Source organism: Aphelocoma coerulescens, chromosome 2, assembly GCF_041296385.1.
Source record: "Aphelocoma coerulescens isolate FSJ_1873_10779 chromosome 2, UR_Acoe_1.0, whole genome shotgun sequence".
Taxonomy (NCBI): domain Eukaryota; kingdom Metazoa; phylum Chordata; class Aves; order Passeriformes; family Corvidae; genus Aphelocoma; species Aphelocoma coerulescens.
The window spans coordinates 138,706,490-138,723,116 of record NC_091015.1 but is presented as its reverse complement, the minus strand read 5'-3'; the positions used below and the strand labels follow the sequence as shown (position 1 = coordinate 138,723,116).

The 16,627-nt window shown below is 39.7% G+C and overlaps 1 protein-coding gene across 1 annotated transcript in view; it reads left to right on the top strand.

Annotated features, from left to right (window-relative positions):
* The window catches only part of ZNF704 (zinc finger protein 704), a 96,131-nt gene extending 85,510 nt beyond the window's left edge, over positions 1–10,621 (top strand). The window contains exons 7-9 of the mRNA XM_069004996.1: positions 2,355–2,459; positions 8,164–8,258; positions 9,879–10,621. Of these exons, the coding sequence (XP_068861097.1) occupies positions 2,355–2,459; positions 8,164–8,258; positions 9,879–9,990 (312 nt within the window). The 3' untranslated portion in view covers positions 9,991–10,621. The remainder of the gene's footprint in view (positions 1–2,354; positions 2,460–8,163; positions 8,259–9,878) is intronic.
* Positions 10,622–16,627: the final 6,006 nt, after the last annotated feature.

The following is a 16,627-nucleotide window of genomic DNA, read 5'->3' as shown; positions in this document are numbered from 1 at the left end:
CTGTGAAGGGAGAAAAAAAGTAGTTATCAGTCCTCTTGGGTAAGAAATATCTAGGAGAGACAGGGGTTTTAATGCCATTATACAAGACCCCCACATAACTTCAACTGAAATCCTGGGTAGAGTTCTGGTCAGCCAAATTCGATGTGATGGGCTCCAACCACAAAAAGTAGAAATAATGTCATCAGTGTAAGAAAGAGGGCAGGGAGAACATGGGCGGCCGGCCCCTCCAGCCCTGGGACTGATACCTCAGGCAAAGCAAGGGATGAGGAGAGGATGGAATTGCTGCCTGGGAAGAAAGTGAGAGGACAAGCATGAGAGGGGAAGAGGATGAGCACAGGCTATTTCAGATACAAGGGTAATGTTGGCACAAATAAATAAGTAAATACAAATTATTCATTAATATATTTTGATTGGCAATTAGATGGAAGTCTCTAAGCAAATGGAGGTTGGGGTATAGAAGTTCTTCAGTTGGTTGTAACGTTATGGTTGCTTATCTTATGGAAGAGATTGACTAACATGTTAGCCTGAAAAAGCTGACTGTGCTTGATGAGCAAAGGTGCACATCTGGGAAACAAGTGAACAAGGTGATTGACTATCTAAGTCTGATCATGTCTGAAGATATTTAGGCACTGAGAAAAAGGAATTGAGCACTATGGTATTTTAAGCAACTGCAAATTGCATCGGTTTTAAACTCACAAAACTGTTGCCTGTACCTGTTAAATTTAACTACATAGGAACTACAGGCCGGGTCTTTCAGCAAGTAAGATTTCCCTTCCAGGTCTTACCTTATTTAAATATTGAGGAAGTTGCTGTGCTGACCCTGGGTTTGAGCTGCCATCCATGTGGGATGCTGAGCAGAGGCAGTGCTGCCTCACTGTTCATCCACCTCTCTCCAGTTCTTTCTGTCTGGAGTGCTGTGGTCATTCACTCCTTCTTGTTTGAACAGGCTTGTGATGAAGAACTACTGGTACCATCTGAAGTTGCCAGATTGTTCTTGATGCCTTTCAGAGAGGTTTTATATTTTATGGAGCTCAGTGGATGTTTGCTCTGCATGTCTGTGTGGATCCTCTTGGAGCTGTCAGCAGCTTGGCAGCCCACAGAGAGCATCGCTGCCATACACAGAGGCATCTGGTGGTCTCGCCTTCCTTTTTCTGGAAGGGCTCTAGGGGAATGCTTCAGCCCTTGTTTACATGGAAGATTATCTTTAATGGGGACTATCAGGTTGTAGTTTGTCATCACTCCTCTCTGCCTGGTGGCTCAAGGAAGCACTCTTTTCCTGAAGCAGTGAGACAACTTCAGCAGCCACAAACACAAACACCGCTTAACTGAGAGTATTGTGTTATTGTCACATACAGTCAACTGAAAGGCAGAAGTGAAAACTCATTTTAGCAAATTCTCTGTAAGTTTAAACCAAGGAGGGTTTTTTTGTGGTGACAGCTTGAAATTCAAGGGTCAAAGTGAGCCTTTGTTCATGGTGGCTGTTCATGCTCCTGCTAGGCAGGGTAGCTGCACAACTGTGAATTCTGAATGATTCTGAAAATTAAATGGGATTCAAAAAGAGGGAGAGAAGAATTCATGGAAACTCATAATGCAGTGATTAAGCTAAAGGAAAGGCACAAGATGAAAGGTGCTCAACAGTCTAAGCTCAGGTTATCACATTTGCACCCCAGGGCAGCACTGAGTATAACAGCTGGGATGGGAAGAACATAGGACTTCAAGGAGCCCAGGAGTCCTTCAAATACTTGCTTTACTTTAGTATTTCAAGAACTGTTTTTTTAATCCAAAGGATGATTTACAGCTCCTCGTTTTTAATACGAAAAACTGTTTTAATTGGGATGACTCTTAACATTTATCTGATAAATGAGAAATGGCCAACCCTTGCTGTTGATTGCTTCCATCCAAGAAGCCTTGCTATCCACACTAAAATTGTGTAAAACAGCTGCCATAAGTTTAAGTATGACCTTGTTTATCACTGTGGAACAGGTGGTCACCTGTGAAGTAGTTTTTGCTTCTTGATGGCATTATCTTAAAAGTTATTTGTATGTGATGTTTGATTTTGTCTGGTTTTTTAAAAGCTCTCCCTCTTAAGGAATTATCTATGGATTTTTTTGAGAGCAATCATCTTTCTCTAAACAAGGTTTAGGAACAGTGGTATATATATAACTCTGTCCCTTCCTTACTAGCTTATCCATGATTATCCCTCTCACAAGGGTAAAATGCTTTTCACCATGGAGTTTTTTTATACCTTGGAAAATCTCTCACAGATTTACCATTTCAAGGAATGAAAGATCCTTTGAAATGCTTTGGAAGAGGAATGGTTCTTCTTGCTGGAGTAATTGTTTTTTTTCACACAGGCCACTCCTCCGGTGAACATTCCAGGGTCAGCAAAATTCACTCCCAATGGCAGTAGCTTTAGCATCTCCTGGCAGTCGCCTCCAGTTACCTTCACCGGCATTCCAGTAAGTGCACATCAAAAAAGGTTTTTTAGATCTTCTTACTTTGTTTCACAGTGTGTAATTGTAGAAGTAAATGTGACATAGCGAATACCAAAAAGAAACAAATTAAACATGTGCCTCAGTTTGCCAGCATGGCTGTTTTTAACACCTTTGTTACTTTCTTCGTCAGTACATTTAGGTTACTTTTGCATCAGTGTCTACAAGCAGACAATTGAATCTATAATATATATTTTTTAAACTATATGCTTACAAAAGAACATTCTGGTAGGTGCAGAGCCTGGCACTATGTGCTTCTTTTATGCCATTAAGAGATTTCTTAAAAAACTAGATGGAAAATCAGCCTGGTAATGGTTATGCTAACAGGCCAGTTGGATTCAGGCAGTGGGGCTGTTACCAGAATGAACTCTGAAGATGAAGCAACTGAAACAATAAGATGCATTCAAAGTCCTATTTTAGAAGGCTACAAGTATGTAGCCACTACTGATAGCAGAAAAACGTTGTTTTATACAGAAAATATGTCCAGTAGCTATTGCATTTTGTTATTAATACATATTGCAGTTTGACAGCTTTTTAATGAGGATGTATTATATAGAAATTCAACACTGACACTTTCTTCAGAAAAGCTGGTGTACAAGGCCTAGTTCTGTGAACAGGACTGCAGAAATGTGATGTTTGCTTAAACAGAATCACTGTGGTTCTAAACGTACCACAGTGTGGGCGTGTGTACTGCGGGGGGAGTGAAAAACCTTTATGACGAGTTGCAAGGGATTCAGCTTGTTGTGTCTGGTGTGGGGACTGCTGAAAGTAAATGTAAATCACTGTTTACAAGTACTGGAAAATCTCTATGATGAACATAAATAAATATTAATGTAAAGTATCCTCATTTTATTGGAAAGCACTGTTTTCATGCTAAATTGATATTCTCTAATCATAAACCTTCTTGATACCATAACATCTCATTTAATATTGCACTTTATGATTTATGAATTTTGAAAGTGTGTTATATAAGGCACATTGCTCATCCAAAGAACCATATAGCTTTTTTTCTCCTGACAGTGAATATTAGACAAGGTGATAAGAGATACTATTTCCCTCCCTTCTTTTCACCAAATGAATCTCCAAAGCTTCTTACTGTCAACCTTTGGCAAATCTTGGAGATTTTCTGCAGAGGCTGTGGCATCCTGCAGAGCTGATAAAAATGAAAGTGGCTGAATCAATTACACTGCACTCTACCAATGAATATTTATTAAATTCCATCAAGGAACAGCTAACAGTGAAAGACATCATGCTGGCAGCAATTTCAACGAGAGTGCCTTGAACAGAGTGTGCTATCCGCAAAGTTCCCTGAGAATTTGATTTCCCAACAATGGGGTTGATACGGAGTAATTATGAAACTGGCTCCTTTTGTGGAGTAGCAGAAACTGGTGCCAGGAGTGTTGGGAATCTAAAAATGCAATTAGTCATATTGTAAATCAGACCCTTAAGAGGACAGGATTAGACACGTATGCGTAGAGTTTACTTGTTCAGGCAACAATGCTGATCTGTGGCTGTAGAGTGGAGTTCTCAATAGAATTTAAGAAATGCCAAATCACTTTCTGAGAATTCTATGGAGATGGCAATGATTTAAGTACAATTTGAAAGTAATCTCAATACAAAAACCTGGGGAAGCAGTGATGCAGAATTACAAGCTGCTCAGGGAATCATGTGAACTGCCATTATAGCTCTAACAACATTTATAAGGCTGTTTAACCAAGAAAAAGATAATAAGAAAAAAATCATCCAGGTTTCCACACATTTGACTTCTGTGTCATCAGTGCGATCATTTATGAATTACAAAGGCTTGCCTGAAGTGAAAAATTACATTCAGTGAGGTTGCAAATGCAAATTTATGTTGAATACCTGTATATTAAATTAAAGTTTTATTTCTGTTTCGAAGTAAATTCGATACTGCTTTACAAAAAAGGGTGGCAATTCCCACCCTTACACTGAGTGTAGGTACTTCACCTAAATTCAGACTTTCTCCTTCCCTGATGGGGTTTATTTAAGCCCAGACTATGTGATAGAGCCAGCATAACATAAAACTCATGCAGTTATGACATACACGGTCCCTGAGATGAGACGCAAGTCTGTAGCACTTAAGGGAACTCCAGAGAGTAAGTCCAAACCATTACTTTTTGACTTTTAATATTTATTTTATTTATTAATATTTATGCAAGCCGTTTTCTAAAATAGCTTTGGAATGCTTTTCTGGCCTGGACAAACCACTGAGCAGGAAAAGATTACATACAGATCTGAAAAAGTGCATAGGTCTACACATTTTTTCATGTTACTAGTGGTGTTGGAATGGGGCTATTGAATCCTGGTTTTGAACAGGATTCTTTCTAGACCTGAGTGTCCTGAACAGGATTCTGGTTTTGAACAGGATTCTTTCTAGACCTGAGTAGTTAAGACCATGGAGAAACAAAATTTCAAAATAGTCTCCTTTTGCATTTATTTTTTGACACGTACTGTAGTGTTTCCCTCTTTCATTCTTGTGGACACTGAATTTTAGTGACACTGAGCACTTCCTGCTTTCTGTCCTAGGAACTGGGGTGTTCACCATGAATTGCATTAAGTCCTTGTTTTTGGAAAGTTTTTAGCAGAGCAGCACCGAAAGGCCGTTGTGAATATGGGTGTGCTTATCAGCACCTCAAAACAAGCCATACATACTGCTGGATCAGTTTGGCTCAGTATGTGGCTGCTCTAGGCTCAGGAGTATTCACAACATCTAAATATAGCCATTTATTTAAAAGTGTTGTAGTCATAAGGGAGAAGTGGCCAAGGTCACTCATTTGTTCAATCTGGAGAAGAGGAGACTGAGGGGAGACCTCATTGCAGTCTGCAACTTCCTCGCGAGAGGAAGTGGAGGGACAGGCACTGATCTCTTTGTGGTGACCAGTGACAGGACCTGAAGTAATGGCCTGAAGTTGTGTCAGGGAAGGTTTAGTTTGGGTATTAGAAAAAGGGTGTTCCCCCCAGAGGGTGTTTGGGCACTGGAAACAGGCTCCTGAGGGAAGTGGTCACAGCACCAAATCTGACAGAGTTCAAGAAGTGCTTGGACAATGTTCTCAGGCATGTGGTATGACTCTTGAGGATGTTCTGTGCAGGGCCAGGAGTTGGACTTGTTGATCCTTGTGAGTCCCTTCCAACTCAGGTTATTCTATGGTTCTGTAATTAGGGGAACCTCCAAAGCCCTTTGTGTTCAGAATCATGCATAGGTTAGATTCCAAGGCAGATGGGAAATACACTTTTTCATACCATTTTCTAAGATAACTTTGCAGGTGAAAGGTTGAGTGTTGGAACAGTTATGAGCCATTGTGAGGTGGTGTTCTCTGCATGAAGCGGAAAGGACAGGCTGATGTTTGTTCTACCAATTGAGACTGAACTAGGAGAATAAATCAGCCACAGCCTAGGGATGCATGAGGAGAGTGAGTGCAAATGGGATGAGCCGTTGTGAACTCTGTATGTCTTGGCAGTGGAGGACTTACAATGACCATGTACTTCCACTTTTATGTAATGTAGGGTAAAAGTCTTCCTCAATGTCAGTGTGATCTCCACTGTGTGATACTGACTTTCATCTGCCTGTTCATAAGACCCAAAAAAGTGGAACAGGCAAGATCTTTGATAATCTGATGTTTACAGATCACAAATCTTCTCTGTAGCCACAGTTTCCCCCCCGGGAGTTGTAAGTGGAAACTCCAGGTCCTTGCTTCAAACAAACAGCGTAATTTTACTCTGCATTAGACAGCACTTCAGACAAGAAAAGCCTCCAAGGGCAAGGATTGCCTTCTCAGGGCTTGCTCTTAATCTGCTCTTAGTGTTCCCTACAGAGAACAGCTGACTGGTACTGTTTAGGCCTGCTGCAAAGCTTATCAAAATACACTAAAGCTCATCTTCAGTGCTGTTTTGCTGCCTCAGTGTGCCAGTCCATGGAACCATTGTGCAGAGACCCTCAGGAGAATGCGAGGGAGGAGTCTGCACACTGCAGTTACTGCTCCAGCCTGATCTCTGTTCGGAAGTAAGCAGGATAATTGCTTATAACATAGGAGGCCATGCAAGTTCTCTTCTGTTCAATGACAACCAGCTACTATGTTGAGTGTCAGTTACTAGTAGTAGACACATAATAATTTCTGTTTTATAAAGTGTTTCAGAACCCTAGCACAATGACTGGAGATATCTGGTTACTGGTAATGACTGGAAAATTGCACAGTGTCTGGTAAATGAAAAATACTACAAAAGGGCTATTGCTTTGCATTTTATCTTAAGTGTTTCAATCATTCTTAGGTAAAACAAGGAAAGTGGTTGATAAAAATTTGGAAAAAAAAGTAGCAGAGAACAAGCTGCCCTCAGTATTCTGGAGGGATAGAACAAAAGGAGCTAGTGTGGTCTCTGGATGTACAAAACATGGTAAGCTGGCAGAGAAAGAGGAAATTTCTTTCAAGTTTTGCAGGTATAATTTCATATATCAGTAGTGGTCTAAGTTTGTTCAGAGTGTGAGCCACATATGCAATTAAATCAGAAATTTCTCTTGCTAACAGTCAGGAATAAAAGTTCAGAGAGTGTCTGCACTCAATTACGAGCATTAGTTTTTTGCTACTATGGAGTAGCTTTAAAATTGACTTTGTATCAAAAATCAAAGCACGTACAGTAATTCTCTTCAAGTGAGGTCAGTTCCCTCTCTTCCAAATATTGTAGGACTTCAAAAGGGCAGGAGGGAAAAGTCATTGCAGTGCAGAGAGCTATGACCATATCTGCAGTTCCTGGCGGCAGGAGGCTGACTGTACACTAGATGCCCAAATGAAGCTTGCTGCATTCAATATACAACAACAAAATTAGCGTTCAGAAATTTTTCTGGTGTTTTAGATGTACAGTGGTTGTGGCCTTCACACAGGAGCAAAATAAGACCATATTAAAATAATTTAGGTATTATTTAAGGCCGTGCTTTATGTCCTGTGATTGCTTGAATGATGTTGCCAAGCCCCTTGCTCATGTAGGAGACTTCTTTGGGAAGTCTCAGAAGACCAAACTACGCCCTTTCTTTGGAAACATTCACAAAGAGGACACCTGCTGAGAAGGTTTACTGCGCAGAGTAAGGAGATACATCTTGTTAGAAACTTTGATTAGAAGGACAACATTGCACTCCCTGCCTGTTAAACCTCGAGAGGCCACATTGTAAGTGCTCTTCAACAAACCCTCTTCTCCAAGGGTGTCTCTGCACAAAGAGTGCAAAGTCACAGACAGGAGTAACAAGTGAAATCCCTTTATTTCACAGGAGATTATTGGTATTGATCTCAGCACAGGACAGAGTTTATTTTTTCCCGTCATTTTCTTTGCCTAAATTGGAGAAGGTTTTTCTAAGAGCTATTCAGAGTTTTTAAATAAGAATTAATATGTTTCTTGTCTTTTCCAAAACCTGCAGTGATGCTGATCTGTATTTTGGTTTGCTGTAGGAGGATGACTGGAAATACAGGGAAACAAAGATAACCTAATGCAACGTTTCTAATGTTAAATAAACTTATAGTTTAATTGTGTTTGTATATTATATAGTCACTTTTCCTGGGTGTCCTTGCCACCATGCATCATAATTTGCATTTTCTGGGAAAAAGAATTTATATTGCATTCATATGTATATGTTCTTCATAAGCAGCTTTTTTGTCTGTATTGACAGGTCTCACCAACTCATAATCGTCCTGCAGGGAGTGGAGAGCAGAAACAGTCCCACACAGTTCTTTCATCACCGCCTAGAGTAGCATTTGGCTTGAGGTATGGGACCATTAGCTGCTGCTGACACACCATAGCCTCCCAACCTGGAGGGCATTCAGTAAATAAGAGGACAGTGGCCAGAGAAACAGAAAAAGCCCACCACCAGCCCTCATTGCAGTTGTCAGGCAGGTTCTTGCTGGAGTTCTTCAAAGTAAGCGTTCAGAACCTATTTTCGCTACCATCAAAGGTAAAGTTCAGCTGCACTGTCTGGCTTTGCACTTTTCCCTGAATGGCTGGACTGTCTTACATGTTTATCACCCTTCAGTCAGAATGGTATTTGGCTTCAAATGAATTATAAGGAACCCTGTCCTACAATAAATTAGATCAAGGCAAAGCTTTTCATGCCTTGTCTTCCTAGACATAAGCTGCATTAATTTCCATTAAATCTAACTGATATTTGACCAGAATCTACTTTTAAAGTGTTCAAAAAGTTATGTAAAAAATGAAACTGTAATGCTGTATTTCTTGCAGTAAAGAAACTCCTTATTCCTCATAGTTCTAAAGATGACTGTACCCTAAAATGAGACAAGAAGATTTCATGCTCTTCATTTTCTTCATGACTCTCAGATCATTGCATATGCTACAAACCAAACTTGGGATCTTCCCAGTTCATGGATTGTGCCCATTAATTAATGTCAGTAATCACAAAATGTGTGGGTATGCAAGAGAGGAATCACCAGGCAATTCCCATGTGTGCCATGCAACATGTAAAACAGGGATTAAACTGTTCTGTTGATACAGTTACTTTATTTAAAGATGCAGAGACAGGTGGCATTGCTGTAGTGAACGTTGGACTGCTTGGTGAAGCATTGCTCCTCAGGTTTGCTGGCTTGCGGTGTGTCGAATAAAAAGAATTCCATTTTAACAGTTACTTGGATCATTTTCTGAACTTTTGATCTTTTGAGTGTGGTTGAAAGATGGAAAACAGGACAATTGTTACAGCTTTAAAAGCAGGTGCTGCCCACCTTGCTGGCTTTGGGGGCAACAGAGAAGGTGCGCACAAGAATGTGCTGCAAGTGAGAGCAAGGATTAAAACCTTCCACTCACTTTGTTGTTTTTCAGTCAATGAGCTCAGAGCAAACTGTGCAGGAAGGACCAGCAAGGTTAGGAGCTGGTAGCTTTTCTTCCCTTTGACATTGCTGTGACCTGCTGGTGGTCAAGGTGTGCTGCTCTGAGCTATGCTAAATATTTTTACCACAGATCTGCAGCACTTTAGCCTGACCTGGCCTAGCCTGTACTGTGGAACAGCTATGACTGCCCATTATGGCTTGGCACTTCATGTAGCTAAAGTATAATTTATCTAGTCCAGGTTTAGTTGCTGGCTAAATTCAGGACTATATGTTCCTGGGATCATCCCAGGAGCAGAGGAGCAGGCTCAGCAGCTGCTGCAGAGGCTGTGGAAGCGGAGCAAGGAGAAGGCCTGGTCCCTGAGAGCAGAGTCGTGGCCATACATGTCTGTCGCTTCATCAGCTCCCAGCTGGCACAAAAACAGCCCAAATCCTGCAAAAGACCCGGGGTTCTCTGCCTCCTGCACTCCATTGAGTTTGCTGTCCTGGTCTTAGAGTGAAATGCAAAACTACGAAAGCATCTTGTTAACGAGCTTCCCTTTCTCTCTGACAGGAAGCCTAGAGGGGAGGGGAAAAAGTGTCGGAAGGTCTATGGGATGGAGAACAGAGATATGTGGTGCACTGCCTGCCGATGGAAGAAAGCCTGCCAAAGGTTCATCGACTAACGATTGAAATTATGCAGACAATTTGGGGAGGGGGAGGACAACAGCAGAACCAGAGTGCTGCAGCTGCACTGTATCACTTCCCATTTTCCCCTCCAGTGATGTGGTATTGGAGGTTTTGGATTTTTTGGGGTGGTTTTGGTTTTTTGGTTTTTTTTTTGTTTGTTTGTTTGTTTGTTGGTTTTTTTTTTTTTAGAGCTTTGTATTTCAAAATGAAGCACTTGTAGCCAAGGAGAAGCACTAATTAAAACCTGTGTGGAGCAATAGAGAAAAAAAAAAAAAAAAACAGCAAAGCCAAGACCACACAACAAAATCTGTCTCAGTAGGTTTGGAAACCAGAGCAGCTATTAGTGTTCTTCTGTAAAGAAAAGGAAAAAGTTGATTATTTTGCTAACTCTGTGAGCTGCTTGCTCCCTAGGATCATTTTTAACCATTTCAGTCTCTGCTGTGAACATCTGTATTTGCTAAACTGAACAATTTTTCTTTTCCTGAAACGAAGATCTCTTTTTGAAAGCTTTCTAATAAACACTTCAGAGTCATATAAGCTACAGTTTTCTCAACAAAAGCTGTACTAAGACTGGAGACTGCTAAATAATTCGCCTGATACAAATGATCATTATTATATTTTTGAAAAGGGGACATGGGGAAGAGTTGGGATTTTCATTTGTTTGTTTATAGGAGAAAAGCAAAGTCTGATTTTGCAAGAAGGACAAGCAGCATTCCTGGAAGATGTTTAAACGAGGCACAGACCAATGGAGTGGAACAAAGTAATTTAAGTACCAAATTGGATTTTGATCCTCTAGAGGAAGAAAAGCAGCAATGGCAAGTCACCAGCAGATACTGTCACGAGAAGTTTGAGGGAAGAAATCGGTGATGCTTGATTGAAACCCACAAGAATACAAGGGGGCTCCAGTAGCTTTTCTTACTATTCTCCCCTTTCTGAAGGGGGGTGAACAGTTGGACCAGCACAGCTGTTGCTGCAGGAGGCCTGTGAAGAACTCATAAATGCAGCCACTAGGATTATATGTAATACCTAATTCAGGGACACGATCCAGCCCAGCAGTTCTGCTTTTGCTTCCCTTTCTCTTATTTGAGAGATTGTTGTTAAGATAATGGTTTGTTCAGCTTTTACTTTGAAAGCTACTGAGATTGATTTGAAGCAAAAAATCAGTAGAGAAAAGAAAATACCCCCTTTCCACAACATCCTCTCAGAAAAAGAAGTACAACAGCAAAGGAGCAACATATTTGTGGTAAAAGACCATTTCTTAACTCATTTTGATATATGAATTAACAAGTTTCTCTACTTGCAGTACTTGGAGTGATTTGGGTACTTCAGTTTCTCTGTCCATTAGGAAGTATACACTGGAATGCGGCAACCTGCTGTTCTGTGTCCACTTGTATCAAATCCTGTTAATTAATGATTATTTCAATGAAAAAATAAAGGAAGGATTTACTAGGAAATGAATGTATATGGCGAAATAATACTTGCCTGTTAAAGAAAACAAGACACCTTAAAAAAATCAAAGACACAGAAGCAAAACTTTGTCTATTAATAGAGGCATGAAGGGCCACAAATGCCCAGGTTATTTTTTTTTCATAGTATTTGAACCAACTGAAATTAGACCAAATCTTTTTCTACCTTTTTTTTTTTTTTAAATTGTCTAAGCTGGCTCATTCTCACAAGAGGACTTTTAAGTATCTAAACAACTTTCTAAAATCTGGTCCAAAGTTCACTTGATAGCTTTATTAAGTGTGCAGCACTGCTTGTGTCTGTGTAAAAGCACAAAATAACAATGCAGTTGTTTGGAATATACACCGTGGATTCCATAAGGTAGTACTGAAAAGAAGCTATAATAGGAGCTGCTGAAGGTTATCATCTGATTCTCTGTGAACAAGTTAATTGGGCAATCAGGTGCCTAATTTGAGCATGCTATTTCTGCAGTTATTTACAAATTGTGTAATTTACATGCACAAGTGGCAAGATACGCTTGCATGCATGCAGTTACTTGATTTTTTTGCCCAATTGTGTTCTCTAAGTCATGAAAAAAAAAAAAATACTCTGAAATCCAGTAAGACCCTGAGATATATACACGAGTGTTTATGAGTATTTTTGTATGTGTGTATGTGTATATACATGTAAAACTATATATATTATATAGTTTTATATGTGTATATAAAATCTGAAATGACCAGGGAGAAGAAAGATTGTTTTCTTTACAAATAGAAAAAAAAAAGACAATAAGAGTCAGTGGATATACATAGACACTGTATTATCTTCTTTCCTCTTAGTAAAACGTGGGTTTTCTTTATATGTTGTATTTTTTCAATTTCCAGAGTAAAATACCTCATAGTAATTCATAGACATTTTATCTTCAAACACTGGGCTTGCTGATGGTGTACTTACTTTGATAGAACTTCAAAAATTTGGGACTTCCCCAAGATATTCCTGCCAGTTTGTTCCCTGCCTCCCATTTTTACAAGCACTCCAAGACTATAAAGCATTCTGTAATTAATTTGACTGTTGTTGGACTAACAGTATTTGCCTATATATTTGTTGTTCACCTCCTTTTTGCTTTGGAGGATTTTTTTGAAAATAATGTATCGGATTGTACATGATTTCTATAATGTCATGGCATTGTGAGCACCTTTCCCGAGGGCACTTTACAGATTATTGTAATAAGATTATTCTTTATAAATTTCTGCACGGAAGAATGGTTTTGTTGCCAGACCAGATTGCCCTCTGATACAAATTGGATATGGATTACATAAGAGACTAAAGCCACAAACCATTAAAACAGGAGAGAAAGATGGTGTTAACAAGGCAGAGAACAGAAGGTATTGATAAATCCTGCCAGGACAAAGCTAAATTACCAATATTTTTACACAACCTTTAATCAGTGCTTTATATTAAATCAGTCTTGGATCTTGTGGCTGTGGCATTTTGATTCATACGTAGGCACTTGTCGAGGTACCATGCCTGAACCAAGGCCGGCAGTAGCGCGACGGCCCGGCTGCCTGGCCCTGTGCAAAGTGTTCTGCAGTTGCTTTGTGCTTTGAACTCCAATTAATTCGTGTTGCACAAGCAGTTCAGCACCTGCCGAGATCCCCTTTGTGATCCTCGCACAGCCAGCAAGAACAGAAATGTCAGCAAAGCCTTCCTTCTGCTGGCAGTACTGATCATAATCTGGAGTAATCTCTTCCATTTTTCAGTCTCTTGCTTCTGTGTTGCTTTGGGCTGTGTCTCTGTCCTGACTCCTGATTTATCTCACACTTCTGCACCAACTGCTCCAAAACAGTCAGATTTCTTTGTTCTCCTGGGGAAGAGCTAGCCTTCAGGCTCTGGTCATTCACTGTCTTTACTACATGCCAGTTCCGGTTTTCAGTTTCTCTGTGGGAGGTAGGTCATTGTCTCTGACCCCCCAGAGAAGTCGGAAGGAATGTGCTGAACATCATGCAGTCTCTATGTGCTACAGGGATTTGGACATGGGTTTATCTATGTCAAGAGCCAGAACTTGATATAAAAATGTAAGGATCTGCGTTATTGTTAATAGTATTGATGTTGGTAACAAAAATTGCCAGCATCAGTATCAGAGTGGAGATAAACTGTATTGATCCCAAATATTCTTCCTTAGGAGTTTCCATGTTAGAACAAAACTATTTCCCAGTTCCCCATCCACCCCATCCCTCAAAAGATCTGGGAAATGAGATAATTTTAGAAGTGGGAAATTTTAATGGCAATTTTTAATGTTGACTGTGCTCCAACTGCTCCTCTATGAGGCTATTGAATATTAAAACTCAGATCATTAGTCATAAAACGGTTTCCACACAAAACAATGTGCCTGATTCTCTAGTGCCTTGCACAAATGCAACAGGATATACGAGATGCAAAGTGAGTAAAACGTCTTCTGTTCCAATTTGCAAGTTTACACTTTTAACCAATACCAGTCATCACCTAGCATGTACCTGTTGGCAGGTCAGCCCTGCTTGTGTGAATAAGCTGAGCAGAATGCCTGTCTGTCCAGTTACTTTCCCAGATCCTTAGCCTGGTATGAGTGTTAGCTGTCTAAATTATCTACAAGTTCCTTGCAGCCATTGGCTATAGCCAACGTCACCATCTTTATTCCTTCTCCCTTTCATTTTTCACAAGAATGACTAGATAAGCAGCACAACAGGAGGCAAAGCTTTAGCCAAAGGCTCTTGTAGAACCTTCATGTTAGATTCCAGCACCGTGCAATGTCCCAGATGTTCTTGGCACTAATTTTATTTAGTCATTCATTCTGATCCAGTACATTGGGATGGTTTTCTATTGGTTGCTGTGGCCTGGGACCAGCTAAAATGGCCCTGTCGAGAATCCGGGACAATCACTATAAGAATGGCAATACAAAGTGATTTCTTTCGTCTCCTGCCTGTGTATATGTTGGAACATATCTCAGAAACAGGGCATGGAATTAGAAGCTTGCTAGCCATTTGCAGAGGTGTTGGAGGTTGCCAGTGAGGCTTCCTTCTGTTGGTTCAAAGTTAGAGGCATCTGCTGGAGAAGGTTGTCCTGCGCCTTTTCTTAGAAATATTTTGATACAGAAACGTTTGTAAAGTCTCATCTTGATCTTATATTTTATTCAATCTTCCTGTGAGGTGGTAGCACTGGAACTGAGAGCAGTAAGGAGTTTGGGCTTTAATCTGCATTTGTCAGGATTTTTCTGGTAGATAACCAGGCAGTTGTAAAGTATCATAATGTAGATTTTATTCTAATGTAAAGTCAGCAGAGTTTTATGGTACCTTTAGAAAATACCTAGAAGGAAGTAATGGGCAGAAATCAATCTGAGGGTTTAAATACACTCTCTGTCTGCTAGATGGGAGCAGCCTTTCTTTGCATCCATATGGAGCTGGAAAATCTTCAAGATTGCAAAACAGCCAATGTACACCTATACTTGAGAGTGCCCACTTGAACTGCTCGTTCCATCTTGAACTACAGTGCTTTCCCTCTGACTGTGCTCTCAGTTCTATCCAAATGCGGGAATTAAGGAGGTGTGTGTCTTCACTTGCAGCTTTCTGAGTTTATTCCTCAATACAGAGAACACTCATCATGTTCTTTGTGCTTCACACAGGCCACTTGTAACAGCAATGCAGAAAGACCCTGCAAACAGAAGTCAGCCTGTTTCTGATGGCACCAGGCAGAAGAAAGTACAGGTTGCTCTGGTGCTTGCTCACACTCACAGCAGGAATTCATTCAGTTGATGAAATAGAAGGGAATAGATACATTTATTAACAAGCCAGTGTTCTTGTGGTTTTGGACACAACACCTATAAATGTTTCTCCTCCTGTGTTTTAATCTGAATGTGAGATCTCTACCCTTGAGGGAAATAAAATGAGCAATATAAATGCTCTTTCAGCATTAATTCTGAATTCTTTATGTAATTAAAATCTAAAGATGGACTTGAACATTCTAAAATGTTTGAGTGTTGGTATTTACTGTTTGCCAGTCCTCTTAGAGATTCAGGTTTGATTCTGCAGTCCTTATCATAGTGTGTGATACCTAGTATCAATTAGTACGTGATGTGTAATGGCAATGGCCAGATAAACAAAAGTTACTAACAACTTGTTGTTTGTTAAAAACTGCCTCTGGAAGACAGGAAAAAAGAAAATAGTTAATACAGATTTCCTCAGGGAATGTGAGAGGGCTGTAAAGGCAGGATGCAAGTTTATTTGAATGGAAGATGGCTAAGAAAATGATTTTTTTTTCTATTTTAGGCAAAATTAAAAGAGCAATATTTCACTACTTGAATTCTTAAAATTAGAATGAAGCACTAATCGATGAACATGATCTTAATGCTGTAGCTTAGGAAGTTCCAAATAAAAAAAAATATATATATATATAAAAATACAGAAAATTAGCTTGAACCATAACCTAATTGTAATGTAAATCTATACATTTGTGTAAATCTTTTCAGGATCTACTGTAAATATAAAGGCTTCTTGTCTATAAAGTTGCTTGGTCAAAACATGCTTTGTCTATAATTGAATTACTTCTTACCAAATGACTACAGCAAGCAAAAAAGCAGTATGTTAGCATGATATCCTGGAGAGTTGTGTGTTGCACTTTGCAAAGGGCTAATTCTGCATGAACTTAAAAGAAAACATGTCACTGCATATTTTTTGTTATATCTGCAAAGGTATCAGCTTCAGTAAACCCAAGGTTTTGAGCCATGCTATCTAGGATTTTGAAATTTCCCAAGTTTTGCAAATTCTCAATTTTGCTTTATTTTATCCAGAAAAATGCTATTGGATCCATGTTTTTTTCCTATCAACCCTTTTTTCCTGTGTCCAGGCACTCTGTTTTGCAGCTTCCCAAATGTGTATACTGAAGTGAATAAAAATCAGCATCTTCAGTATTAGGACCTACAAATGTAAATAGCATTTAAATGGTATCAGAATTTTTAGTATCGGTGTTTAACTGTGGTAATTAATTCTTAAAATGATGCCAACAAATCTTTCAGGGAGGAGGAGCACATAGTCTATAAATTAGGAAGTACAACTGCACAGATGTAGAACTGCTGGTATTACAAGAATAAAATGTAGGCTTCGGTTCATCAGAGCACTCGAGTATGTGTTTACCTCCACTTGTGGAGTTTCTTGATGAGAC